At 59.6% G+C, this 27,935-nt stretch overlaps 1 protein-coding gene and 1 long non-coding RNA gene across 3 annotated transcripts; one reads left to right on the top strand and one right to left on the bottom strand.

Moving 5' to 3' along the window:
• Window positions 1-24: 24 nt before the first annotated feature.
• Window positions 25-27,935, bottom strand: POU6F1 (POU class 6 homeobox 1). 2 transcript variants are annotated; one of them, XM_055791930.1, is made up of 17 exons: window positions 27,674-27,935; window positions 26,865-26,931; window positions 25,753-26,017; window positions 24,074-24,176; window positions 23,234-23,359; window positions 20,471-20,555; window positions 13,859-13,965; window positions 10,853-10,949; window positions 9,891-10,091; window positions 7,778-7,899; window positions 7,081-7,217; window positions 6,201-6,436; window positions 5,685-5,813; window positions 5,312-5,527; window positions 2,776-2,914; window positions 2,279-2,453; window positions 25-1,040 (listed from the first exon to the last, which is right to left on the bottom strand). In XM_055791930.1, exons 8-17 carry the CDS (start codon window positions 10,904-10,906, stop codon window positions 695-697), a joined length of 1,755 nt encoding a protein of 584 aa, XP_055647905.1. In that variant the 5' UTR covers window positions 10,907-10,949; window positions 13,859-13,965; window positions 20,471-20,555; window positions 23,234-23,359; window positions 24,074-24,176; window positions 25,753-26,017; window positions 26,865-26,931; window positions 27,674-27,935; the 3' UTR covers window positions 25-694. The 2 variants fall into 2 exon arrangements, with proteins under 2 accessions (XP_055647905.1, XP_055647906.1); XM_055791931.1 differs by lacking the exons at window positions 20,471-20,555; window positions 23,234-23,359; window positions 24,074-24,176; ... (1 more) ...; window positions 26,865-26,931; window positions 27,674-27,935 and adding an exon at window positions 14,430-15,579.
• Window positions 6,090-7,252, top strand: LOC129782859 (uncharacterized). The gene is made up of 3 exons (XR_008744974.1): window positions 6,090-6,229; window positions 6,564-6,663; window positions 7,123-7,252. It is a non-coding gene; the product is annotated as an uncharacterized LOC129782859 (long non-coding RNA).

Raw genomic sequence — 27,935 nt, 5'->3', positions numbered from 1 at the left:
CCCCGAACCTCCCCCCCTCCAGCTGTCACCTCTCCCCACCGCTCCCCGGGCGAGAAGGGGGCGAGAGATGGAGCCCCCCAACCCACCTGGCCCCCGGGCTCGGGGTGGGGGGAGGCAGGGAAGGGGTGCTGCCTCTGTTACGGGGGTTGCCCCCCCGAAAACCCTCAACCAAACCCTGGTGAAGTCCCCAGCCACCACCCGTGGTGATGTCCCCGTGGCTGGGGTGGGGGTCACACCGAGAAGCCCACTGTGAGGCAGGGGGACCGCCGAAATCAAACGGGGGTGGGGGTGAAATTAAACCGGGGCTCACCCCTAGCGAGCCACGACGCTACCTCAGAAACACGGGAAAACGGCCAAAAAATGAAAATCACCTTTTTCTGGGGAAGGGGATGACATTGGGGGGGCAGGAGAGGCGGCGCGTGCAGGCAGGGGGTCCGTCACCACGCACGTTACAGGCAGGAGGCATGAGGCAGGCCTGACATCCGACGCGAACACGCTTAGGTCATGTGTGATGTGGAGGAAAGGGGGACGGACACACGGACACACCTTACGGGCACGGTGGGGTGGTGACCCCAGCCCCCGCCGTGGGGCTGGGGGACCAAGTCGGTGGCAAAAGTGCTGATGGCAGGAGGTCGGGGTGGGCAATGGCGGCGGTGGGGGGTGGGGGGGGGATGACCCCGTCCCCCTCCCCAGTTTAGGGGATCTGAAAGACGTTGAGTTTACTGGTGTTTTTGAGGGTCTGCCGGCGGTTGCAGAACCAGACGCGGACGACTTCGCGGTCGTAGTTGAGCTCCTTGGCGATCTCGGTGATCTCCTGGCCGGTGGGCAAGGCGTTCTTCTCGAAGTAGGCGTTGAGCGCCTCGATGGCCTGGGGGGTGAAGGACGTGCGGCGCTTCCGCTTCTTGGAGGGTTCCCCCCCCACGAATTCCATCAGGTTTTGCTGCCCCTCTTGGTTACGGAGCTCGGCTTCGCTCAGCCACTTCTCCAGCACCGGCTTCAGCTTCTGGGCGCTCTTGGGGGTGATGTCCAGCTTCTCAAACCTGCAGCGGACACGGTGAAATCCGCAGGGATGCGGCCAGGATGGGGGCACACCGCGGGGGGACACGCTGGGACGGGGCTGGGGGCACCGATGGGACCATGGCAGGGAGCGATGATGTGTGGGGCTTTGGGGGCAGCGATGCCGCCCACCCTCCTTTTCTCCCATCTTCTTCCCTTCCTCTAGTTCTCCTGTTCTCCATTTTGCTTCCTTTTCTCCGTATTTCATTTCCCCCCAACTTTCCCTAATTTTTCTTTTGTCTAATTTTCCTCTTTTCCTCCCATTTTCCTCCTTCTCCCCAACCTCCTCCCTTTCCCCCCATTTTCCTCCCCTTCTCCAATTCTCCTTTCTCTCCTTTTCCTCCTTTCTCCCAATTTTCCTCCTTCTCCCCAACCTCCTCCCTTTCTCCCATTTTCCTTTCTCTCCTTTTCCTCTTTTCTCCCAATTTTCCTCCTCCCCAACCTCCTGTTTCCTCCAGCTTCCCTCCCTTTCTCCATTTCTCTGCTTCTCCTCCTTTCTCCCAATTTCCCTCCTTCTCCCCAACCTCCTCCCTTTCCTCCCATTTTCCTCCCCTTCTCCAATTCTCCTTTCTCTCCTTTTCCTCCTTTCACCTGATTTCCCTCCTTCTCCCCAAACTCCCTTTCCTCCCATTTTCCTCCCCTTCTCCAATTCTCCTTTCTCTCCTTTTCCTCCTTTCGCCTGATTTCCCTCCTTCTCCCCAATCTCCTCCCTTTCCTCCCAGTTTCCTCCCTTTCTCCAGTTCTCCTTTCTCCTTTTCCTCTTCTCTTCCAATTTCCCTCCTTCTCCCCAACCTCCTCCCTTTCCTCCCATTTTCCTTTCTCTCCTTTTCCTCTTTTCTCCCAATTTTCCTCCTCCCCACCCTCCAACTTCGCTCCCCTTCTCCAGTTCTTTCTCTCCTTTTCCTCCTTTCTCCCAATTTTCCACTGTCTCCCCAATGTCCTCCCTTTCCTCCCATTTTCCTCTCCTTCTCCAATTCTCCCTTCTCTCCTTTTCCCCAATTTTCCTCCTTCTCCCCAACCTCCTCCCTTTCCTCCCATTTTCCTTTCTCTCCTTTTCCTCTTTTCTCCCAATTTTCCTCCTCCCCACCCTCCAAATTCCCTCCCTTTCTCCATTTCTCCTTTCTCTCCTTTTCCTCCTTTCTCCCCACCTTCACTCCCTTCCTCCGCTTCTGCTCCTCTCGCAGGACGCGGCCGCCCCGGCCCCCCCCCCGGCCCCCCGTACCTGCAGATGGCCGACTGGCTGTAGGCAGGTCCCTCGGTGGCCGTCAGCGCCTGCCCCACCTGCGTCTGCGTCAGGCCGAGGGACAAGCGACGGATCTTGAAGTTCTTGGCGAACTCCCGGATCTCCTCCAGGTTAATCCCGTCCTCCTCCGTGCTGCTGTTGGGAGCCGGGGGCTCTGCCGGTGGAGGGATGCGGGGGCTGCCGTGAAATGGCCACGGAGCCCCCCCCCGCCCCACCCCCCCTAACAAGCATCCCCTTCGTTAGGCTCCATAACGAAGGCTGGGGGCCAGCGCTCACCCCCATGGATGCAGAGTCTGGCTGTGTGTTCCCCATTCCCAGGGGATCCCAGTCCCTGGGACCCCCCAGTATCCCCAGCAACCTCTCGCCATCCCAGGGGATCCCAGTCCCCGGGACCCCCCAGTATCCCCAGCAACCTCTCCCTATCCCAGGGGATCCCAGTCCCTGGGATCCCCCCAGTATCCCCCACTGTGACTCACTGGAGACCAGCTGGCTGACGGTGGGGGTCTCGGAGCAGGTGATGGGGACGGGCGCGGAGGAAGCCTTCGCCGCCGGGGCAGGGTTTGCCATCACCACGGCCGGCTGGGACAGCGCCGGGGCCGGCTGGATGGGCTGGACCTGGGGCAGAAGGGAGGGTCAGCACCCCCAGAGTGGGGGTCCCCTCCTCCGGCGCCACGGCCGGGCTGCTCCCTGCCCACCGGCTCCCGCAGGAGACCACCGTGCAGCTTCTGCTGACAGGGCAGGCGAGACAGGCTGGGACCAGGGGGGGGATGACGCTGGAAGCCACCCAGCTCCACGCTGGGAACGGGGCTGTGACAATTCTGTACTGGGTTTGGGGCGTCCCACCACTTCGGGTTGGGGGTGACCAGCACCTCTGCTCACGCCAAGGTGAGCCGTGGTCACGTCCCATCCCGGCTGGGACACTGGTGGGCACAAAGTGCAGGATGCCCCATGGGGCAGCACCGTGGGGCACGAGAGGCCACATCCCAAAGATGCTCACGGGCTCCCAAAGCAACGTGGTTGGTCCCCAGAGCCACTTGTCTGCGTCCCAAAGGTGCTCACGTCCTCCCAAAGTGACATGGTTGGGTCCCAGAGCAACACAGCCGGGTCCCAAAGACACCCTTGTGCTTCCAGAGCAGCGTCCAGGTCCCAGGAATGCTCATGTCCCCCCAACACAACGTTGACCAGGTCCCAAAGACGCTCACATGCTTTGAGAGCAATGTGGCCACATCCCAAAGTGACACGGTTGGGTTCCAAACCACACTGCCAGGCCCCAGAGATGCTCATGTGCTCCCAAAGCCATGCGGCTGGGTCCCAGAGATGCTCACAGCCTCCCAAACTGATGTGGCCGGGTCCCAAAGCCACTCACATGTTCCCAAAGCCACAAAAGCTGCTCATGTCCCCCCAAAGTGACGTGGCCGGGTCCCAAAGATGCTCACGTGTTCCCAAACCCATGTGGCCAGGTCCCAGAGATGCTCACAGCCTCCCAAACTGATGTGGCTGGGTCCCAAAGCCACTCACGTGTTCCCAAAGCCACAAAAGCTGCTCATGTCCCCCCAAAGTGACGTGGCCGGGTCCCAAAGATGCTCATGTCCCCCCAGAGTGACGTGGCCAGGTCCCACGTGTTCCCAAACCCATGTGGCCAGGTCCCAGAGATGCTCATGTCCTCCCAAACTGATGTGGCTGGGTGCCAAAGCCACTCACATGCTCCCAAAGTGACGTGGGCAGGTCCCAAAGATGCTCACGTCCCCCCAGAGTGACGTGGCCGGGTCCCAAAGATGCTCACATGTTCCCAAAGCCACGTGGCCAGGTCCCAAAGATGCTCATGTCCCCCCAGAGTGACGTGGCCGGGTCCCAAAGATGCTCACGTGTTCCCAAAGCCACGTGGCCAGGTCCCAAAGATGCTCACGTCCCCCCAGAGTGACGTGGCCAGGTCCCAAAGATGCTCATGTCCTCCCAGAGTGAAATGGCCAGGTCCCAAAGATGCTCACATGTTCCCAAACCCATGTGGCCAGGTCCCAAAGCCACATGGCCAGGTCCCAGAGATGCTCATGTCCCCCCAGAGTGATGTGGCCGGGTCCCAAAGATGCTCACGTCCCCCCAGAGTGACATGGCCAGGTCCCAAAGATGCTCATGTCCCCCCAGAGTGACATGGCCGGGTCCCAAAGATGGTCACGTGCTCCCAAACCCATGTGGCCAGGTCCCAAAGCCACGTGGCCAGGTCCCAGAGATGCTCATGTCCTCCCAAACTGATGTGGCTGGGTGCCAAAGCCACTCACATGCTCCCAAAGTGACGTGGGCAGGTCCCAAAGATGCTCATGTCCCCCCAGAGTGACGTAGCCAGGTCCCAAAGATGCTCATGTCCCCCCAGAGTGACATGGCCAGGTCCCAAAGATGCTCACGTCCCCCCAGAGTGACGTGGCCAGGTCCCAAAGATGCTCATGTCCCCCCCAGAGTGACGTGGCCAGGTCCCAAAGATGCTCGTGTCCCCCCAGAGTGACGTAGCCAGGTCCCAAAGATGCTCACGTCCCCCCAGAGTGACATGGCCAGGTCCCAAAGATGCTCACGTCCCCCCAGAGTGACATGGCCAGGTCCCAAAGATGCTCACGTCCCCCCAGAGTGACATGGCCAGGTCCCAAAGATGCTCACGTCCCCCCAGAGTGACGTGGCCAGGTCCCAAAGATGCTCACGTCCCCCCCAGAGTGACGTGGCCAGGTCCCAAAGATGCTCGTGTCCCCCCAGAGTGACATAGCCAGGTCCCAAAGATGCTCACGTCCCCCCAGAGTGACATGGCCAGGTCCCAGAGATGCTCACGTCCCCCCAAAGTGACGTGGCCAGGTCCCAGAGATGCTCATGTCCCCCCAGAGTGACATGGCCAGGTCCCAAAGATGCTCGCGTCCCCCCCAGAGTGACGTGGCCAGGTCCCAAAGCCGTTCAGCGCTCCCCGAGCCACTCAGCCAGGGACGACGCCAGCCCTGCAGCCATGTGGTCACCGGCCCCGTGCCCGTCGCTCACCTCGTTCTTGGGGGGGGGCTCGGGGGTGCCGGTTTTCTTGCTGGTGGCCGCCTGGATGGCGCTGCCGGCCAGCGTGGCGATGACCTGGCCCTGGGCATTGAGCAGCAGCTGCGGCGTCACCGTCTGCACCTGCAGGTTCTGGGCCGGCAGCGTGGCCGGGGCAGGGCTGGCCGCCACGCCGGGGGGGCTCACCACCCACGGCAGGGTCCCAATCACCTGGGAAGGGAGGACAGCCAGGGCTGGGGGGGGTGCACCCTGCGAACCCCCTTCCCCAGGGTGGGGGGCACACCGGCAGAGTCCCTCAGGAGAAACAGCCCCGCGGGGGCAGCCGGCGGGGGGCTGGGAAGGGCAGGTGTGTCCCCCCCTGCGGTACCTGGCCCTGGGCGTTGGTCAGGATCTGGCCCGTGATGCCCTGCATGCCGGAGATGGTGTTTGCGATCACGGGGGCGGCTGCCAAGGAGCCGAGGAGCTGCGTTTGCCCCCCCAGCGAAGCAGCGCCGATCTGCAGAGAACCGAAAGCCGGGGCTCAGAGACGCGGGTGGCACCCCGGGCCACCGCGCCCCCCCCACGCGCAGCCGGCCACCCCCTTCCCCGTGGCAGGGTGACCCCTGCCTCGCCGCCGCGGTGGGATCCGGTGCCTCGAGGTCCTTCTATCCGTTAAATCAGTCCTTTAGATTTTGCCTAAAGCAAAGCCGCCGGCTCGCTGGCTCATCGCGGATGGGGAAACTGAGGCCGGGATCTTGCACCGTCCCCCGGCAGACGACGGCTGAAGCAGGGTGCGCCATCCCCGCGGATGCACGACTCCTCGTGGCTCCCTGTGGCCACGAAAGCCACCAAAAGAGGGGGAGCAGGTGCCAAACTCCACACCGCGGGCTGCCAGGCTCCTTACTATGCCAGGGTTAAAGGCAAATCCGGCAGGTTGGACGGTGATCTGGGTCTGCGTCTCTACCGCCTTGGCCACGGGCGGCGCGGGCGCTGCGGGGGGCTGTGGCAGGATGGGGGGCTGGCCGGGCACGGCGGGGAAGACAGCGGGGGGCTGGAGGGGGGGCCGGGGCTGGACCGCAGCCTGCAGCGGCTGGGCAGGCGGCACCGGCGCTTGGATGGTGGTGTTCAGTACGGCGGCGGCTGCGGAGCGAAGAGACGGAGAGAGCGTGAGCTGGGGGGAGGACGAGGGCGCCGGGGTGACCCTGAGCTCGGTGTCCCCCCCACCTTCCCGAAGGTGCTTCACCTCCCTGCGCTTGTGTCACCACAGTGAAAGCCCCCCCCCAGCTCCGTGCGCCAGGAGAGCCGAGCCCCTCCGCTACAGCAGGACTCATCCTGCCCAGCTGGGGTGCTGCGCCCACCCGCAGAGGGTAAGGGGCGCCTCCGGGGTCCCACCATCGCCCCATCTACCAATTACTCCTGGGACGGGCCCCTCCCCTCTCAAGAGACGACCCCCTCTGTCAGGGACCCCCAGCATCGCAGGGGGCACCCAGCCCACAGGTCCCCCCCCTTCCTCGCAGAACCTCAGCCCCCGCAACGAGGTGCCGCACCCGGAGCCCCAAATCTATCCTGGACCTCACACCCCAGCCCTGCGCGCTGCCTTCCTCCCCGTCACCATCCTCCCCCTGCCCTCCCCTTCCTCCCCAGGCTCCTGGCACCTTCCGTGCTGGGGGAGCCGCCAGCAAATCCCCGGAATCCAACCCCACTGCGGTGTCCTCTGGAGCTGGGGGGGTGGGGAGTGGGGGGGATGGATTAAGGAGGCTGCAAAGCAGAAGGGGGCCGGTTACCTTGCAAATTGGCTATAGGTGGTTTGAAAATTCCCCCTGTAGGAGAAGCAGCCGTCAATCCGGGAAGGGCAGCGACCGTTGCTGTAGGAAATGTCCACACAGCCAGCCCCTGCTGACCTGCCACTTGACCTGCAATACTGATGGGGATAAGAAGAGGTTGAGTAACTGTCCCTGCTGGAACCATTACTCCTGTCACAACTGTTGCTAAGTTTTCCTGAGTCAAGACCTGCAAAAGTAAACAAGATTTAAAAAAGAACAAAAATCAACGCCACTGCAGACAGCATCAGCGGGGCATAAGTCTTTGTTAAAGGGGTGCGCAGACCCAGCGGCCGGGCGGCCCGGGGGTCCCTCCCATCTCAGCAGCTGGGTTCCCAGCTCGGCGGAGCCCCCTCTCCGTGGGGAGACGGGGCGGGGGGATCCCCCCCTTCCTCACAATCCACCCGACGCGTCTCTGGCAGCACCTCGGCGGCGCAAGGCCCCGTGGCGAGGGCGCCAAGCAGAGGGAAACCACCGCGGTTCGGGGTGCAGCTCCTGCACCCCATGCCGCGAGCGGCCGCCTCTGCCCTCAGGGGTCACCTACAGCCAGCGGACGCCTCCCCGGGGGTCCCCACCTTGTCCCCCGTGTCCCCCCCTGCCCCGCCAACCCCAGCCCTCTCCCCCCCCTCGCCCGTCCCGCTCCGCCGCTGTGGGTAGTTACCTGCGGGGTGGCTTGCACGGCCAGCGGGGCCAGGGGCTGCGGCTGCTGGCTCGTGGCGTGGCTGAAGGAGCCCCCGGAGGGGACGGTGCTGGGGGACGCTCTGGCCGCCGGTTTGGTTTTGCCTGGGGAAGGGCAGAGGAGACGCGTTGGAGAGATGCTGCCGGCTGAGCCAGAGCAGCTGGGAAAGGACAGGGCTGGGGGGGGGCACCCAGGAAACCAACACCCTCCCACAGGTGGGAGCTGCAGCCCCATGGAGCTGGCGTGAAACCCAGCGTGGGGCACCCTCACCCAGTGTGGGGCATCGTCACCCAGCCTGACGCATCGCCACCCTTCGTGGGGCACCCTCACCCAGCCTGGGGCACCCTCGCCCAGTGTGGGGCACCCACACCCAGCCTGGGGCACCCTCACCCTTCATGGGGCATCGTCACCCAGCGTGGGGCACCCTCAACCAGCGTGGGACACCCTCGCCCAGCCTGGGGCACCCTCGCCCAGCCTGGGGCACCCACACCCAGCCTGGGGCACCCTCGGGAGCAGCGCTCCACGTCCCCCAGGGCAGGGGGGCTGCCCAGGTTAGGGGATGCAGAAGAAGGGCGCTGGGGGGCTTCCCATGGGACGGTTTGGGGAGGGGGCAAAGGGGGGGGAAGTTTGGGTGATTCGGGGAGGAGCGAGCGCGGCAGATAGTGGGGTTGAGGGGGCATATCGGGGTCTGCTGGGCTGCGTGTGCCTCTCGGGGGTGGCAGATCTGGCAGGAGGCACTTTCCTTCGCCAGCTGCCGGCTCCAAAATTAGCAGCAATTAAGGCGGTGTCAGCCCCTGAACTGCTCACCCGGGGTGGGGGAGCTGGAAAGGGAAGGGTCCCCGATCCCAGCGGCCAGCGCCCAGCACGGGGGGGGCCGTGGGCTGAGCTGCTTCTGGCGTCCTTCAAGCCCCCACCCAAATTCACAGAATATATTCGTATTTCTTAGTTATCACGAACATTGGAGTAAGAGGAAACCTTCCTCCTAATCCATATTTATTACTTGCAAAAGACCTACTTGTTTTTTGAGCAACCTCCTGTATTTATTCTGCTCAACTTCTAATAATGGCAACCCTCAAGTATAAAATCCACTTAATCCTCTTCTATTTTTGTAAAAAGAAAAACACCCTTTTCCTGCCTTTTCCTTTGGCACTAAAAAACCCCTTTTACCAAATAAATACTTTTCTTAGCTAAGAGCCAGGCACTTCTTGGGTTTGGTTCCTTGCCCAGAAATAACTACAGGTCTGCAAAATTTAAAAAAGCCTTTTAAAAAAAAAAAAAAAAAAAAATTCCTACCAAACCCAAGCCCAGATAACACCCAGCACTTCCCAAATTGCAAAGACCGTGCCACAGGGCGGCGATGCTGCCAGGCCCGATGGGTTTGGCATAAAAGCCGAGCTTTTGGTCCCCTCCAGTCTGATCAGGGGGATCAGAGCATCCCCCCGCGCCGAGGGGTGCTCGCCACCTCCTCTTACCAACCGGCCTCAAACAAGCTGCAGTCCCGCCTGTTTGGTTTGGGGTTTTTTTTGGGCAAAAAGCCGGGGATCTGGTGAGATACAGCATGGAGGTGACACCCAGAACAAAGTCCCGTTAATAAATAAAGCCCAAGAGTGGCAGGAGAGGGGACACGGGCGTGGGCAGGCGGATTCAGGATGGACCCGCAGGATTGGGGTGCCGGGCAAAAAGCAGCGAGGAATAGAGTGGGATCTACCCAGAAGTTGATTTCCAGAGCTGTAGGAAGGGAGGCACTGGCTCAGCACCCCGGGGCCCCCCGGGGCAAGGGGGAGAGGAGCCCCAAGCCCCAGCTGCATGTGGGAAGCCGAGCCCCCACAGCACCACCACGTCCCCTAAGCACGTGTGTGAGGGCTGCCCTCGCTGCAGGACGCTTTTCCCACCAGCTCCCAGAGAAGGAACTGGTTTTGCTGGCTCCTAAACCCACCGCGGCACGGGGCTGCTCCGGCGCTCTGCCTGCACCCATGGGCGCAGCTTGGTCCTGCTGGCTCCGACCCAACTCCGGAGCCAAACTTTGCCCGCAAGGATGGACGGAGCAGGAGCAGCCCAGGGAACGAAGGAGCCCCGGGGAAGGAAGGGGTCTTACCGGCCACCTCCCCGCTGCAGGAGCTCTGGGTGCTGGGTGGGATGTCCTCTCTGCCCGGGGGGCCGGTCTCCCCCCGGTGAGCCCCGTGCTACCTCCCCCCGGTGGCATCTCCAAGGCTTTCCGGTCCTCCTCGGCCGGCAGCGGGGCGTCCACGCCGACCTCCAGCACTCGGATGGTTTCGTGGCTGGACATGACAATAACCTGCAAACGCGCCCCAAAACGTCCCGTCAGCTGTGGGTCCCCCCAGCCCCCAGCGGTGCCCCCCACCCGCAACCCAGGAGCTCCCCCAGCCCCACGGCTTAGGGCGACCCTTCAGACCAAGCAGAGCCCACCCCGTCCCCTCCAGGAGGGATGGATGGGGGTCTCGCAGCCCCCCCAGCGCCTCGCTGCTTTAGTTAATCAGCAGCTTGTGGGCTCTGCTACGCTACCCCCACCACGGGCATCGGGGACGGCATCTTCAGCAGGTAAAACGTGGCTGCGGCACTCCCAGCGGAGCCGGCACCCCGTTATCGGCAGCACTGGAGCCAGCACCGACGTACAGCCCCATGGGTCTGACCCGGGGCCAGGCGACCCCCCCGCGACCCCCCCCAGCGCCCCATATCAGGGTGATGGGGGGGAGCGATGGGCAGAGGCACCCGCGCCTCCTCCCGCTGCCCCGTGCCAAACCGCGAGCAAAGCGCCCTGGCAGGCAGTGGGACGGGGACCTTGCGCCCCCTTTTCATCATCAAAAACCCCCAAAATGGGGCAGCCGAGCTCCCAGAGATGGGGCTGAACATCTGCGTGGCCATGCGTGGGGGCAAACGCCGGGGGGAGGGGGGGGGTCGTGGGGCAGGAACGAGATGGTTTTTCACCCCACGCCGGGGCACGGAGCCAGGCTCCAAACGCCAGCTGCCCACCCGGTGGCCCCCCCGGGCTGTGGGGTGCGAAGGGGCGCGGGGGGCCGGGGTCGGCAGTGCCTGTACCTGCTCGTTGACGGTCAGCAAGGCCTCCTGGGGCTGCACCGCTTCCGTGTCCATGGCGTCCCGGCAAAGGTGGGAGTGGGCTCAGAGCTTCCACATGCTGCCAGGGGGGATAAGGGAGGGTCCGTCACCAACCCAAGCCAGCAGCTCCGGGGTCACACGCTGGCTCGACTCGGGGTGCAGAGGACACCTGGTCTGTCCCACCACCTCCCTACTCCTCCCTGGCTCTACCAGCCGGCTCTCCCGCTCCGTGCCGGCCCCGGGTGCGATTCGGGGCAGCGCTGGGCTTGCTAACGCCCACCCCCCCCTGCGCCCTGGGGATGCAGCTCCTCCCGGGGGGGGGCTCGGGTACCTCCCCCTCACCTCCTGGCAAAGAGCTCACGGACACGGGGCAGCGTAACGTGTTGGATCAGCATCAAATATAGAAGCACCGGAGCAAGGGAAGGGTCATTGCAAGGGCTGAGACCTTCCCCCTCCTCTCTCCTTTTGGGAGACGAGGATGCAGCTCCTACAGCCACCTTTAAAAAAACCTAAAATCCAGGCAGGGACCACGTGTAACCGCCCGTGCCTCCTCTCTGCGCCCCCGAGCAGGTCCTCAAAGGCTCCCCGCGACCCCCCCCGTGCCCCTGAGCTGCCTGTGAGAAGCATGAGAGTCAATTTGCTCCTTCCTGAGGGGACCCCACTTCTGGGGGTACTTCGTTAAGCTGGAAAACGAGCAGTTCACGGAGGGAAGGGGCTTGGCCCACCTGTTGGAAGGCGACTCTTCCTCTTCCAACGCCCTTCGTTAACTCATTTGGTCACGTATTGTCCCCTCGCTACCTTGCAGCAGCGTAATTGCCTTTATAAGAGGCTTATGAATTTTTTATTAGGAACGTCTCAGGGATGCATTTAACCAGCCAGCCTGGATGACATTCAAAATTACTCAATGCAAGTGCGAAAGGTGTCCTTGTTTGTGCCACTGCCGGGGAGCCTGGAGGCACGCCGACGCCACTAGGTGCAGCCAGACCCCAGCTCTCCCAGCCCGAGGGGTGCCAAAACCCCCGGGCAGCATCGGCTCCCCTGCAGCTCGGCTGCCCCCCACCCCCTGCCCTGGGCCTGATCCTGTCTCTGCCCCCCGAGGGACGCTGGCATCACATGGACCAGCCCGCTCAGCCCCCCGGCAAGCTCTGCTAATCCGAGCGTGTTAAACAGAGCCGGGGCAGAGCCTCCCCAGGCTTGTGCCTCATCCAAAAGGGAATTTCAGCCCCAAATTCGCGCTTAGCGTAGCTCATCCTTCGGTTTTTACATCTGCCAGGGAATCTGCAGTGCAGGCATCCCCTGCCGCTCTGCTCCACGGTGATACATCGGCCCGTCACGTCAGCCCGGGAGGCAACTTCCAGGATCCAGGAAACATCCCCTGGCACCGTCTGACGAGCCCCTTATCGTTTCTCTGCATTTCAGAAGCCACAGGCTCCTGCTGAGGCCAGCCGAGCGTATCCATGAGCCAGAGCTGGCATTTGTATGCAATTAGTAAACATAGTTATTAGGATCCTGTTGATCCAAAGGGGCCTAAATTGAATTAAGAGCCAAATTCTCATTTGAAACTCAACAGGGGCTGAGCATCTGATTCCCTGAGGCTGCCTTTTGTACACACCGCTCGTTATTTATTATCGCGGTGCAGCGACACTTTGGGGGTCCCAGCAGCGACGGGCTGTTCCCTTTGCCAGCCGCTTGTCCCAGCTCTCCCCCGTCCCGGGCTCTGCCAGGCTCAGCCCAGGGATTCACACAGGACACGAACCAGCGAGGGCTTTTAGAGCAGCCAGCGACTGGTTTCCAGTAGCCGCTGCGAATTTTTAAACCTAGCCTTAGCTTCAGAGCAGGCAAACACCTTGGGATGCCGGTGCACAGTTTAATTAACAATTTATTCTAGTGCAACAGAGACCAGAGCAAGGGACAAGCGAGTGGCTTACACTGGCAGCTGGCGTTATTAAAAGTTAATGAGCTCTCCAGCAGCCAGAGCCTGGCAAAACGGCGAGGAAGCCGGAGCAAGGGATCTCTGTGCTGCCTGCAAGGGGGCAAAAGCAGCAAACCAGGGGTGCGAAGTGTCCCGCTGCAAGAAGAGCGAGCAAGGGAAGCGAGATGCTCCAGAGGAGCCTCATGAACTTCTCCGGAGAGCAGCTGGCAATGGGGAGGGTCTCCGGGGGCACAGCGGGGGCTCTGACCCTGCGTCCCTGCTGAATTCACCCCATGGGGAACGATCCCGCTGCTCCAGGTAGTTGCTATGTGCCACTTTATCTTCCCTCGGCATCGCCAGACCACGCTGGCACGGCGGATCCTGGCACAGCAGAGCAGCCCCTGGGCGCTCTGCGAACGAGCATCCTCCCCCCCAGTGTTTCACAGCAGCTTTTTCCTGCACCTGGAAGAGGTGGGAAAGCTTCCTGCTCTCATCCCACCACCTCCCTGCCGGCCCAGGACCCCCCCCCGGCTCCCCCCCTACACCTGTCACGTAGGGATCTTCGTCGGAGCGGGCAGCCGAGCCCCAAGTGGGATCCCACCGTGGGATGCACCGGCATCCCAAGGTGTTTGCCTGCTCTGAAGCTAAGGCCAGGTTTAAAAATTCGCAGCGGCTACTGGAAACCAGTCGCTGGCTGCTCTAAAAGCCCCTCGCTGGTTCGTGTCCTGCGTGAATCCCTGGGCTGAGCCTGGCAGAGCCCGGGACGGGGGAGAGCTGGGACAAGCGGCTGGCAAAGGGAACAGCCCGTCGCTGCTGGGACCCCAAAGTGTCGCTGCACCGCAGATAATAAATAACGAGCGGTGTGTACAAAAGGCAGCCTCAGGGAATCCCAAAGCAGGATCCCAAAGTGGCAGGCGAGGGCAGAGTGCCCACAGCTGGACGGGGAGGGATGGCCGAGGGCCCGATCCTGCACAGACACATCCAACACCACCCACGCAGGCACAGGAGAGCGGAGCGGGCGCTGAAATCCCGTGGGATCGCAGAGGCTGCGGTGGGGAGAGGGGGCAGCTACTCACTCACGGTTTGCTCCGGGGTGAAAGGACGCTCCTGGCAGGAGACGGGGCTGGCTGCTGCGTCCTGCTCCTCGGGGCCGGCCGCGGGGATGCACCGCTCCGGGTTTAGGCTGCAGGGAAAGAAAACCCGGAGCTGCCTCGGTGCCGAGCTCTGCCTGCTCCCACGCTCCCCGCAAGCCACGAGGAGCCACGCCAGCCCTGGGCGAGAGGGGACAACCCCAAGGCATCACCAGCCTCGCAGCCGGGTTCTCCTCCCTCCTCATCACAGCCAAAAGGCAGAGGAGCATTGGGAAAAGGTGGGGAAAAGGTGGGAAAAGGTGGGAAAAGGTGGGAAAAGGTGGGAAAAGGTGGGGAAAAGGTGGGAAAAGGTGGGAAAAGGTGGGAAAAGGTGGGAAAAGGTGGGGAAAAGGTGGGAAAAGGTGGGAAAAGGTGGGAAAAGGTGGGAAAAGGTGGGAAAAGGTGGGAAAAGGTGGGAAAAGGTGGGAAAAGGTGGGAAAAGGTGGGAAAAGGTGGGAAAAGGTGGGAAAAGGTGACCCCAGCCCCATCAGCGAGCTGCCCCCAAAGCCCACCGTACCCAAACGTCAACGCACGGGGCAGCTCTTCTCGGAGCCCCCCGAGTTTGGTGACCGAAGGAGCCGCTGCCACCACCTGACCTCGCCGTTATCCGTCCCCATCTGTAAAGAGCCTCTTGCAGAACCGCGGATTCATCCCGGAGCGGCGAGGGGCTGAAGGGGGCACGACCCCCCCCGCTCCCCCCACTGCATTTATCTCCCTGTAGATCCATTCAGGCTTGTCCCAGGGGGAAGATAGAAAAGAAATTTTTTTTGGCAATTTTTTTTCTTCTTGGTGCCGTGCAAAGAGACCAATTAATGCGCTAGACGATTAAACAGACATTTCATAATGTCAGGCTCGATTCAGTTTGGTGGCGTGCTATGGATTTCCGAGTGGGCTGCTTCTCCCGTAGCAGACGTTCGGCAGGTCGGCAGTACCATTTCATTTCATTTCTTCACACTTTTTTTTTTTTTTTTTTTTTTTTTTTTGCAATTAATGGGACAAATAATTTGTCCAGATGGTGGTGTGAAGTGCACACAGCAAGAAGACAGCCATTTCGCAACAGATGGCAGCAAGGAAATGAAATGCACAAAATAATAATAATATTTAAAAGGAGAAAAAAAAAAAAAAAAGAAGATGATGGGGGATAAAGGGAAGGATAATTTAAGATGCTCCGAGTCTCACTGTGAATATAATTGCCGTGTTAATTACAAGTGTTGATGAGTCAGAGATGTAGCCACTTGGATCCCAAGTGGGTGGAAATCGAAGTTTGAACAAACTTGCCACAGGTGAGAAACGCTACGAGGTTAATTAAACCCACTCTGCACAGAAGACATTTTGGACAGGGCTACAGCTTGCTAATTACTCGCCGTCATTATCCTGGATTAACTCCTTTGGATGGACACCCCGATCCCAGGCTGAGGAGTTTAACGGCGCCAGAAGTGGACACCAGCTTCAGGTAGATGAGCCTTGAGAGCTGGCGCAAGGACACCGGTCCCTGCCCCGTGGTGGCTTTGCACGCTCACATGTGCACGGTCCCTGCCCCGCGGTGGCTTTGCACACTCACATGTGCACGGTCCCTGCCCCGCGGTGGCTTTGCACGCTCACATGTGCACAGTCCCTGCCCCGCAGTGGCTTTGCACACTCACATGTGCACAGTCCCTGCCCCGCGGTGGCTTTGCACGCTCACATGTGCACAGTCCCTGCCCCGCGGTGGCTTTGCACGCTCACATGTGCACAGTCCCTGCCCCGCGGTGGCTTTGCACGCTCACATGTGCACAGTCCCTGCCCCGCGGTGGCTTTGCACACTCACATGTGCACAGTCCCTGCCCCGCGGTGGCTTTGCACGCTCACATGTGCACAGTCCCTGCCCCGCGGTGGCTTTGCACGCTCACATGTGCATGGTCCCTGCCCCGCGGTGGCTTTGCACGCTCACATGTGCACAGTCCCTGCCCCGCGGTGGCTTTGCACGCTCACATGTGCAGGGTCCCTGCCCCCGCGGTGGCTTTGCACACTCACATGTGCACAGTCCCTGCCCCGCGGTGGCTTTGCACGCTCACATGTGCACAGTCCCTGCCCCGCGGTGGCTTTGCACGCTCACATGTGCATGGTCCCCTGCCCCGCAGTGGCTTTGCACGCTGGCACGGTGCACGGTCCCCTGCCCCGCGGTGGCTTTGCATGCTCACATGTGCATGGTCCCCGCCTTGCGGTGACTTTGCACACTCGCACGGTGCACGGTCCCTGCCTGTCACGGTCCCCTCAGTGGACTCACGATGGTTTGTTAACTATGATCTCAAAGCGCAAAAGTCAAGGTGACCACGCCAAGGGGTTATGCTTCAATCAAGCAGCACCATGTATTGTTCGCCCATAAAGCGGCGTGCGATAGGTAGAAAGACAGAAAGTGAAGAAAAGATAAAGTCAAAAGAAAAGAGGATTATAGCTACCACCACGGGTCCAAGGCGTCCCTACAGTCCCAGGTCCAGGCAGCGTCCCGCCGGTCCTTCCGATCGTTGTGATCCTTGGTGGGGAAGATCTCCAAAGTCGGGTTTCTAAGGAGCCATCCGTTATACCAAGGAACACGCCTTGCTCCTCCTCTGGCCCATGGACTGTTGCCAGTCTCCACCTTCTCCAGCCAGGTTACCAGCGTGTCCAAAGAAGAGTGCCCGAGGCGTGGTTTGCCTTAGAGACGGGTGGCTTCAGACCAGGAGGTGTGGGCTTGTATTATAATGAAGAAAGTTCACCTGAAGTTTATGTTTTCTGGTTCGTTGTTATGACCACGGTTGTGATCCATCTTCTGGACAACGGTTACGCGGCCTTATTGTAATCGTTCCTTCCAGCCCCAGGTTGCTGGGTACTCCTCGTACCGTGCAGCTCTCCTTCCCAGGGTCTTTGTGTCTGGGTGTCCATGAGGACCACGGTCCATCTCCAAGTCGCTGTTGGCAATGTTGAGACAATACTGTCCTCTTTGGACCGACTCTTACACGGCCCCGCGGTGGCTTTGCACGCTCGCACGGTGCACGGTCCCTGCCCCACAGTGGCTTTGCACACTCACATGTGCACGGTCCCTGCCCCACAGTGGCTTTGCACACTCACATGTGCACGGTCCCTGCCCCACAGTGGCTTTGCACACTCACATGTGCACGGTCCCTGCCCCACAGTGGCTTTGCACGCTCTCACGGTGCAGGCAGGAGCACGGACACCCCCGGCACAGCCTCCCCCATGCACAGGAGGCAGCTCCAAGTCCCAGTCCCTGGAAATGCAGCGTTACGGTAACGACGCAGCCCCAAACATCCCTTGCCGCCGTCTCGCCACCTCACATGTTTTTTTTTTTCACCACAAAGATCCTGGCTCAAAACACTGCTGCCAGCGGGAGTTCTCGTTCAAAGTGTATTTCCAGGTGTCACAGTGGTAGAGACCTGGACCCCAGCGGTCTGCACCATTTTTTTCCCTCCTCACAAATCAGTTTTCCTCTTAAAACGCCTCCTTACCCTTCTAAACGTTATCACTTTTTAAGATTTTACTGTGTTTAGCGATGGGGAAACTGAGGCAGGGGATGAGACGTGACACCTTGCTGCCAGCAGGTCTCAAAACCCTCTGTCCCCAACAGAGACCCGTGTCCCCGGGTGAGCATCCCTGCACCCACGCTCACCCGCTGCGCGCCAGGAGGAAAAAGAAAACCAGGAATTTTCTTCTGGCAGGACAGAAGCCGAACTGGCCAGCCTTGACCTCCAAATCAAAACCTTTCCGCCAAGCAGCAAAACGATGTACATCTAATTTCTACTCCATTTCTCCTCCATTCTTTTGGCCCTGCACCAAACCCCCGGCATGGTACCAGGGCAGGGCTTCGGGTCCGGGCACGGGATGCCGACAGGGATGCAGAGCCTTGCTGAGCGCCGCCTCGCAGCCAGCTGTAAAATTCCTGAAGATCGGGGCTGTAAAGGAAAGCTGGCAGCATCCACACCCGCAGGACAGTGAAATTTTTTGGTTTTTTTTTTCCAATGGGAGGCTTTTTGGAGGAGACATGGCAGCTCCCCAGCGTTCCTCATCCACTGTTGTGTCAAATTCATGCCTGGAAAACCCCGTGCCAGGGCTGGGGCAGCCAAATCCCAAAGGAGAGTCTGGGAAAACTCATCTACTGGCCCAACACACCTTCCAACACCAGCGAAGAGGCAGAGCCAGGGCCGCCCGGGGTGACCATAAAGCTCATCAAGCAAACCGAGGGGCTACATCGAGCCCAGATGCGTGGCCCTGGGGAGCCTGCCAGGGAAGGAGCCGGCTTGGGAATCTGCATCGGTGGAGAAAATGGGGCTGCTGCCATGTAGCAGGTGCTTCCCAGCCTGGATTATCCCGCTGGAGAGACATAAATGACACAGGAGCAGGAGATGGAGAGGCTGGTGGCATCCCTGTGGCCCCAGCCTGCGTAAAGCTGCCAGGGATGAGCCTGGGTGCAGGCACAGCCCCTCCAGCACCCTGATCCCAGCAGAAATAACTGGGGAACTTCTAATCGCTCCATCAGAGCATCTGCTGCCCGGGCAAGGGAGAGGAAATACCCGGCGGAGGGTCCCAAAACCTGCTTGAAAAAAGGGGGAAAACCCCAAACCAGTTGACCAGGCTTTCCTGCCAGTTCGGTGGTTTAACTCCATTATCTGCACAGTCCTCTCTGTGCCATTAAAGAGAAACATTTTTCTCCCGGCCACGGTTTTCTCATGAGTGGGAAGACGCCCGGGAGAGCGGCGTGCTGCGTCCCGCTCTGCTCCCGCTGGGCTGCGCGGCCTCCATTGAATCCCTTCATCTTCATTATGGTTTTGGGGGGCAAAAGCTTTATCCCGAATCAAACCGTGCCCAGCCAGGGGTGATGGGGTCCCCCTCTCCGCTGCCTGCCACGCAAACCCCGGCGGGGCTCATCCTGCCGCTGCTGTGCCGTGCCCTGCACCCGGAGCAGCCGGATCAGCTTACGGTGACTTCCCAGGAATCTGCTCCTTTCTGCCGGAGAGATGGGAAAGTATTTCTGTTCCCACTCCACCAGACAAGAGGAGATGATGGGATTAAGTTCACCTCCCAAGGTCATGCCAGAGGAACGTGGCAAAACCAGGAGCAGATTTTGGATCTCCCAAGCGGGTGCGCTCGGAGCTCCCACCTGTCTCCCCCAAAACAGCGCCCGGCGCATCGATCCCTGTGTCCTGCCAGCACCCCGGGACTGGATGCCACCTTGAGGGCCCAGGACATCTCGGAGGGACATCACGGTCAGTTTGGGGGGGCACTGGACCCCCCCAGTAAGCCTCCGGTGACATGAAAAGCAACTGGGGGGACACAGGGGGACCCCTTCAGCGGCTTTTAAAGCAGAGCTGGTCGGCTGAAGACGATGCCTGACCCTGAGATGGTCGCGGCTGCAGGTGCCGGGGACAGGTCTAAGCAGGGGGGGCAGCCCCTCTCCTCCCCCCCACCGTGGGGATGGAGCGAACATACCCGCAGGGTGGTCGCGATGCACTGTACCCCGCTCCGTCCCCCCCATCCCCTGTGCTGCCGGGGCTCTGCCAGCCGGGGCTCTGCAGCCCGCCGGCAGGGTCCCCCCCCACCCCAAAATGCAAACCCAGGGGCTCAGGGTGGCCGTGGGGGCTGTCCCCGGGGCAGTGCCCCCCCCCTGCAGGGCTGCACAGCCCCCCTAGCCCCTTCCAGCACCCCGGTGCCCTGCCCCACACTGTGCTGGAGCACCCCAAAATGCCCTGGTACCCCCCCCAGTCCTACTCTCCATCCACCCCTCAGCTGCAGCAGCTGCCCCCGGCCCCCCCCCCGGGCTCTGCTCACCCCCTGGGCACCCAAACCCCTGCCGGGCACCTGCCCCCCTGGCCCCCGCACCCCAAGGGCATGGCCACTGCCCCCCTCCTCCACCCCGGGGGTCCCTCTGCCCTCCCCCGGCAGGACCCCACCACTCTCCTCCTCTCCTGCCCCCCCCAGCACTGCTCATCCCCAGCCCTGTTGCTCCTCTCCTGCACCCCAACAGCCATCTCCCACAGCCCCAAATTTCTCCTGCCCCCCCCCCCCCCCCCCCCCCCAGCTCTCCCCAGGGCAGCCCCCCACCCCCTTTCCCTGCCCCGGGGCTCACCAGCCCCCTCCTCCCCCTTTTCCACTCACTTCCAGCCCCGGGGTCCCCCCAGGGACCCCACCTCGCCTAGCTCTCCCTTGGCACCCCCGAATCCTACCTACCCCCCCCCCCCCCATATTCCGGTGCCCCCCAATCACACCTTCACCGCCCCCGCTTTGCATCCCCACTCTTAGCGTGCAGGGTCCCCAGTTCCCCCTAATTCCCACCCCCCCCTCCAAACCCCACTACCCCCCCTAAATCCCGATGCCCCCCACAATCCCGATTCCCCCCAAATCTGCTTTTATCACCCCCCCCCAACGCTGCACCCCGCTCTCCGCCGTTTTCCCCCCCTCCGCGCCAGTTCCCCCCCCATCACTCTTTATCATAAATATATAAATTATGCTAATTACTGCATTGCATATTCACCGCGCGGGCCCGCCGCCCCCCGCCCGGCCCCGGCCCCGCTCCGGCCCCGCACTCACCGCGCCGCCGGGGCTGGGCGCTCGCCGGGGGTGGGGGGTGGGGGGGCGGGGGTCGCGCTGCTCCGCGCCGCTCCGCGCCTTCCCTCTGCCGGAGAATAATTAAAAATTCATCTCACAGCGGCGGCGGCGGCGGCACAAAGGGGAGGGAGGCGATGGGGGGGGGGGGGGGGGGGGGGCGGGAGGCGGGGAGCGGCGGCGGGACCCCCGGTGCCCGGGGAAAGGGGGGTGGGGGGATTTTTTTTTTGAGGGGTGGGTGGGGGGGTGGGTTTTCGCCGTGGGGCTGGGGTGGGGGGGGTTGTATTTTTGCTCCTCCGGGGGGATTTTTTAGCTGCTGCGTCATGAACATAATTTATGCGCAGGCCTTTGCCGCATCCGCGGGGCTGCCGCGCTGCACGCGGCCGCCGGGGGCGCACGGACCCCCCCGGCCCCGGAGACCCCCCCCCGGCCCCTAGAGCTGAGCCCCCAGCCCCCCGAACCAGGGGCACCCAGACCCCAAAGCCAGCACCCCCCGCCCCGCCCCCCCCCTTCAGCCCCGAGACCCCCCAGCCCCCCGAATCGGAGACACCCAGACCCCGAAGCCAGAGCCCCCACCCCGCCCCCCCCCTTCAGCCCTGAGACCCCAAAGCCTGAGAACACCCAGACCCCAAAGCCAGACACGCCCCCACCCCAAAAGCTGAGCCCTCAGCCCCCCAAACTAGGCACACTCCACCCCCCAAAGCCAGAGCCCCCACCCCGACCCCCTCCAGCCCTGAGACCCCCAAATCCTGAGACCCCCCCAGCCCCCCGAATCAGAGACACCCAGACCCCAAAGCCAAACACACACACCCAGCCCCAAAGACACCCCCCCCCCCCCGGGCCCAAAAGCTGAGCCCCCAGCCCCCCGAACTAGGCACACCCAGACCCCAAAGCCAGAGACACCCCCCCGACCCCCCCTCCAGCCCTGAACCCTAAAACCTGAGAACCCCCAGCCCCCTGAACCAGACATCCAGACCCCAAAGCCAGACCCCCTGCCCTGACACACCTCCAGCCCTGAGACCCCAAAACCTGAGAACCCCCAGCCCCCCGAATCAGACGCCCCCCCCCCCCCCCCCCCCAAGCCAAGTTCCTCCAGCCTCCGGCACACAAACCAGAGCCCCCTCCAGCCCCAAGACCCCCAAATCTGAGTTCCCCAGCTCCAGGATCCCCAAATTAGACCCCCCTGCAGCCCCTAACCCACAGCCCCCCCAGACCCTGAAACCAGAGCCACCTCCAGCCCCAAGACCCCCAAAGTCAAAGCTCCCCAGACCCCCAAAACCAGGGCGCCCTCCAGACCCCCAAAATCGGAGCTCTCAGCCCAAAGGTCCTGCAACCAGACTTCCCTCAAGCCCCCAGACCCAAAACCAAAGTGCCCTCCAGCCCTGAGACCCGCAGAGTCAGAGCTCCACTGCCTGTGACTCCCCCAAACCAGACCTGCCCCCCCCCCCCAGCTCAGAGCTTCCCCAAAGTCCCCAAAACAAGAGCACCCCAAGCCTGAAGTTCCCCAGACTCACTTCAGCCCAGACCCCCCTCAAACTGGAGGCGCACCCAGCCTGAAGCCCCCTATAACAGGAGCACCCCCCAACCTGGAGACCTCCCAGCCCAGGGCATCTCCAATCCAGAGCGCTCCCAAACCCAGAACCCCCCCCCAAACTGGAAGCCCCCACCCCAAACTGGGAGCTGAAATCCCAGAGATCCTCAAATCCCATCCTGCACACCCAGAAACTCCCAAAAGCCAAACACTGGAGCCAAACCCCTTCCAAAAGCCAGAGCCCCCGCCCCCCATCCCAAACCTCCACAGGACTCTGGTCCCCCAAAACCCCCAGACGCACCCAGTCCCAGACCCCGAAGTGCCGAGGACCCCTGAAACCCCCAGCCTTCCCCCTCCAATGTCTCCAAACCCCCAGCCCTGTTAAATACCTGACTTTCCTAAAACCTGAAGCCCCCCCCCAGCCCCATTCCCAGCAGCAGCCCCCCAGCTTTGGGGTCACCCTTTGCAGACCCCAAGCAGCTGCGCCCCCAGTTTGCCGCAGTAGGTGCTGGGGGGAGGCCCTGGCTCTGCACCCCACAAGATCACCCCTGGAGAAGCCTTCCTGACCCCAGCTCCGAGCCGGCTCATCAAAACCCTAATACAGCATTTCATCATCATAAATTAATACATTAATCATCACATTAACGTGAACCACCCCGGGGCAGCACAAAGGATTCAATTTGTTCCCCTTCACCCCCCTCCCCGTTATCCACTTTCCTCCGGGGCTGCAGCTTAAGACAGAGCCCCGGTGCCCAACCCGCTACCTGCCCGGGCTGGGGGCTTTTCCTGAAGTGCTCAAACCATCCCCAAAACCATCCCAAAACCCATCCCGAGTCTTTAACGCGGGAGCTGGAGGCAGGGGCCTGGGCGGGAGCAGCGCCCGGGGAAGCCACAGTAATAATTCAAGACGCTCCATCTTCCCGGCATAGCATTAGCTCCAGATCCAGCCTCCCAGCATAATATGCAGGAGGCTGAGCTCCGCACGCCAGCCGGCATCCCAGTCCCGCACCGGGGTCTCATCCGAGCCTGGGGGGCTGCACGGCCCTGGGGTGAGTGGAGCCACAGGCTCCTGCCCTCCTTCGGGCTCAAATCTGGGGGGCCGTTGACCCCACGCCTCGAAAATTCGGTTTATTCTGCTCCCTCACCAGCACATCCAGGACCTCGGGGACCCCCGCGGGGTGCCAAAAATGAGGCTGCACGTAGCTGCTGGCACCCACCTCGCCCCCAGCGGCGCCTTCCTGCAGGGATAACGGGGATAACCGGGATAACGGCTGCCCACAACTCCGGCTGGCTCACCCACGGTGCAAAGTTTGAGCGTCAAGCTGGCAGGCGGCAGGGCTGCTCTAGTGGAGGGGGGGGCAAGCAAGAAACAGACCATAATAGTTCACGAGATGAGGATGGGATTTGCTTCTGGGTGTCTCCGAGAGGGGAGAACCTACCAGAGCCTCTCTGAACCCTGTCGGTAATTTTAATTTCCAGGAGCGATCACGCAGACTTGTGCGAGAAATGCCGCTCATGAATCAGTCCCGGGGATCTGTCTGTCAGCTCGGAGGGACTTTTTTTTTGTGGATTAGGCGAAGGAATGAGGAAATCAGCACCATAAAGGCAACTCAGGTGCAACTTTAACCTTGTCAATACGTAATTAAAAGGAGGAAGAAAACTATTTCTGTAATTGCAAAGCTCATTAGAAGCACAGGTGCAATTCTGCAGCTTTTCAGGCCAACTTACAGACCAATTATAGCTTGTTTGGAATCATTAAAAAGAAAGGAAGCGGAGCATATTATTATCTTGCATTCTGTGTCTTTTACAATTTTAAAATTGTAACTTCCTTCTTATCTCCTGGCAGGAAAAAAAGAGAGCCGGGGGGGGGGGGGCGGCAAGGGACAAAAACTCCAACGTGACATCTCAGTTATTGGCACTTCTTAAAAACAAGCACGGCTTGATAAAGCCAAATTATTTTTACTTCTTTCCCATCCCTGTTAGCTGGAAAGAACTGCACCACCCATCTTTGTGGCAAAAGCTCATGGATTAATTGAAATCCTTGCCTCACAACACACCTCTTTCAGAGTTCATGATGAGATATTCACAACCTGCTCCCACAGCGCTCTTCCCATCAGCCGTGAGTGAATATATACATTAGCAGGGATGTAACTGGCATCCCTGTGAAAAAAAAAAAAACAAACCACAAACCCAAAACCCAACAAACCAACAATTAAGAAGTGCAAATACCACGTGAGGTTCTTCTAAATCCATCCCACGTCCTCTCCTGCCTGCACAGAAAGGTTTCTTGACTTAACGTCACTTAGACTAGCCTAGCTGCTGCGTCCCAACTTAATATGATAATATTCAGTGCCGATTAGCACCGACCGCCGCAGCCCGCGCTCTGATTCAACAGGAATTAAGCCAGTGCTTAACGCCTGGCAGGGGTTAACGCTGAGGCACGAATATTAACAAATATGCAGCCAGCGCTGACCACATTTTCATTAATAATCGAATTAGAGATGTTAAAGCATCTTTGCCCGAGTACAGCTGTTATTGGAGACTGCAGCGCAATTCTGCTGAGAGCCTGGTTTGCATATGCTGTACTGTGATTATGAATATTTAAATACTTCCATCTAGTTGAATTTCAGCCTCATTTACATACATTGGCATACTGGTTAATATAATGCATATGGGGAAAAGGGTGCACTGTGCATTTTTAATTTTCTTGAAGAGGAATTGATTTTATGAGTGCTGAAAAGCTTTTTTTTTTTTCTTCAGGAAAATAGCTTATTTGGAAGGGGAGGGGGATTTTAATTAACTGTTTGACAGGAATAGCTGGCAAAACTAAAATGCTGACTGCAAGAATGTGTCCTTTGTTCCAGAGCTTGCTCTGCCGATGAGAACTCTTGGTAGGTGACCAAATTAATATTGCAGCTTTCTTGTCCACGCTTCTTTTGCTGACTTGGCTGCTCTAATCACATGCAGCGACGGGTCAGAGGAGGGTTTGCACCTGACCCTGTGGTTCCTGGCACATCTGATTTGCTACAGAAAGGTTTCCAGCCCTGCAAGGAATATATATGCCACAAACCAGCTTATTCCAGCTGTTTCAAGAACTTAAATGGCTGAAAGTGCCCCAAAAAGCAAGCCAGGACTTTATTTTGGCTTCCATGCTGCAAAGCAACTCCGGTGGCTCACAAACTTCCCTGAACCTGAGCTTAAGTACGTGCTGTGTAAAGGCTGCACGGAGATTTAACACTGGTTTTGTTGGTGCTGCGATAGAACCAGCCTGGCTTTTCCCCTTTCAAGCTGCAAACAGGCTTTAAAATTTCTGTGGGATTTTTCAGGCCACTCTGTAGCACCGGGTGAAATCCCATTCTGGCAAAGCCAACGACGGAACTGCCTGTTTTGGTGGTGGGAGAAGGAAGGAGACTGTTTTCCCTAGGTGGAAGGTATCAATCCAGTCATTAACAACTGCTTACTCATTACTTTTATGTAATTGATTATAGCCCTACACCCACAGGGTGCTCACTGCCTCAAAGTGCCTCTCGATGGTGATTACTCACATGAGTAAAGTTTCACCAACACATCCCTGCTTGCAAGACCAGCGCTATCAGCTGAATTTTTACCGCTACTTTATTTTTGCTACGTTAAGTAGCAAAGAATGGGTATAATCCTGGCCAGCTCCGCTTCTGGTCAGGGTTAAATAACTCCGTCTTGTATGAATAAGGACTTGCAGCGTGGGCCCTTCACTCACCCGAGAACGCAGGCTCTGCCGTTGACGCTTTTATCTGGTTTGTGTGTCACCGGGCTCTTTGCAGACCGTCCCCCTTTTGCCTTTCAGAAGCGCCCAGCGTGAGAAGCAAAGTCCGCTGGCGCCCAGCCAGGCGTCCAGAAACTGCCTCCACTTTTCCAGGTTTCCATTTTGGGGGGCCGCAAGATGACACGTGAGCCGATTTTTCAGAGCTTTTGACGTTCACTGGAGGGTGGTTTTTTTTTCAATCACGGGGTCCCAAAAGGCCCTTAAAGGAGGTAATCAGCAATAAAAATACAAATAAAAACAGTCCCAAGGGATTTGAAAGCAGGTGCCTTCTGGAGAGCCTGGCTCCACTGCATGGAAACACTTTCTGCTCGCCTTTGCCGCCTCACAGAGCGTTTCCACTCTTCCTTTACAAGGAAGTTTTCTGTGTAACGATAACAGCAGAGTGGAAAAAGTGGGAAAAGGGCCGTTTGTTAGAACAAACCAGGGTCTGAAGCCAGGTGGTGTTGAACAGGCTTAACCCCGAGCAGTGCCGGCAAGCTCCAGGGCTTTGCAGGTTGGGGTTTGTGAAGAATCAGGGGTCACCGCCTCAGACACCACCTTCCCCCCCCCGGAGGTGCATCCCCAGTTTTCTTACTGTCACCACACTTTACACCCTACCTCACTCCACATCTCTGTGGGCAGACTCCCACCCATCTTCTCTCCCACTTTAAAGGGTAAATATTTTTTTTTTAATGGTTCCTGTGCAGCAAGGTGAAGAACATTTTCTAGGCATGAATTATTGATGAAGCCCTCCCAGGCACACCAGCCAACGTGCATATTCATCAGGCAGCCGGTACATTATTCATGAGAAGTTCACTTAAATAGGGAAGAGAACAATGATACTGTTGATTGAGATGCCTGAAAATGAGCTTGAAAGAGTTGTACCCTCAAACTCTGGCCAAAATGCAGCCAGAAAGTTTATCAAAATCACATGCACAAAAAAAAAGGGGGGAGGGGGGTTTTACGTTGTAAGGGGGAACCTTTATTGTGCTCTTTTCAGTGCCATACATATACATTATTTTTTTTAAACATGACTTTACGGATAGAACCACCGGACTGCATCATACCTTTAGGCACAGCTCCGGACCTTCAACTGCACCTTCTGCCGGCAGATAGAGCTGCAGCGGGTGACACCTGCAACAGATTTTTATAACAGTATTTAAGGCCCCGTAACTCACCCCAAATTCATTTAAGACTGTCAGGAGAAGCCTCACGCTCCTCCTTGAACCCCACAATGTTTTTAAGCAGCCGTAGACACCCCAGCTTTGTTGAACAGGGCTGGTGTAAGAGTGGGGAGCACCTGCTCTTGCAAACACAGATTTGCCTAATATTTGTATAAATACGAAGCAAAAAAGCACTTGAATCAAAGAGGGGGTTTTATTTCCCTCAATCTCTCCTGTGCTGCTGGATGAAGGGAAACTGGGGGTGGGGGGGGTGGGAAGGGGGAGAACAACCCCGAGAAATGCAGGCACCTGCCAGCATCTTCAGCTTCTTTGCTGTGTTTTGGCCACACTTAATGGAAAGGGGAAACCACGGTCACTTCCCAAAGGAACTGGTTCCTTACGCACCCCGTGTTGGGGGAGACCCCACTGAAGGCAACCGGTCCCACTGTGGGATGCTGCCCCCCAAAAGGAGGGTCTCCAGGGGCTCCCTGCTGCAGGGAGGCAGAAAACGGGGTCCTGTGGAAGACCCTGGGAAGGACTTGGGGCTTTACCAACCACCGCAAAGACACGGTTTAGAATAACCAACATCACCCGGAGCTCAAGCTGCAGTCACCAACTGTTGGCGCAGCCACCGTGCTAACGAGCCGCTCCGCCTGCTGATGCCTCACACAGTCCTTAAGGCTTAATTAAGCTTAACAATATTTGGAGGTTACCAACCATTTCCACTGATCTTTTATTCACGAGCTCAGAGGCAGCTTCTTTCGCTGGGTGCTGTCGGGAGGAAGCAGGGGAAGAGCCGGGGGGGCTGCCCTGCCCACCAGTTTGCCCAGTGCTGGCCCAGGCCCTGGAAAGGAAACCCAGCTGGGCTGGGTCCTGCTGGGGGCTGGGGCACCCCACGTTGCCCCTAGCCCACGCTGGGGGCCCCCCACCTCACCTGTGGGGTGGATGGGTGGCACCCCCCTCCCCCTGGACCCT

Source organism: Falco peregrinus, chromosome 19 (genome assembly GCF_023634155.1).
Source record: "Falco peregrinus isolate bFalPer1 chromosome 19, bFalPer1.pri, whole genome shotgun sequence".
NCBI classification, from domain to species: domain Eukaryota; kingdom Metazoa; phylum Chordata; class Aves; order Falconiformes; family Falconidae; genus Falco; species Falco peregrinus.
This window is presented reverse-complemented; position numbering and strand designations above follow the sequence as displayed.

Excerpts from the sequence above, each read along its gene's own strand:
- POU6F1 (XM_055791930.1), bottom strand. The coding sequence starts at position 10,906 with ATGGACACGGAAGCGGTGCAGCCCCAGGAGGCCTTGCTGACCGTCAAC. Across the intron at positions 2,915-5,311 it reads AGCCCCCCCCCAAGAACGAG|GTCCAGCCCATCCAGCCGGC; the intron begins GTGAGCGACGGG and ends CTTCTGCCCCAG. Across the intron at positions 1,041-2,278 it reads AGCCAGTCGGCCATCTGCAG|GTTTGAGAAGCTGGACATCA; the intron begins GTACGGGGGGCC and ends TGTCCGCTGCAG.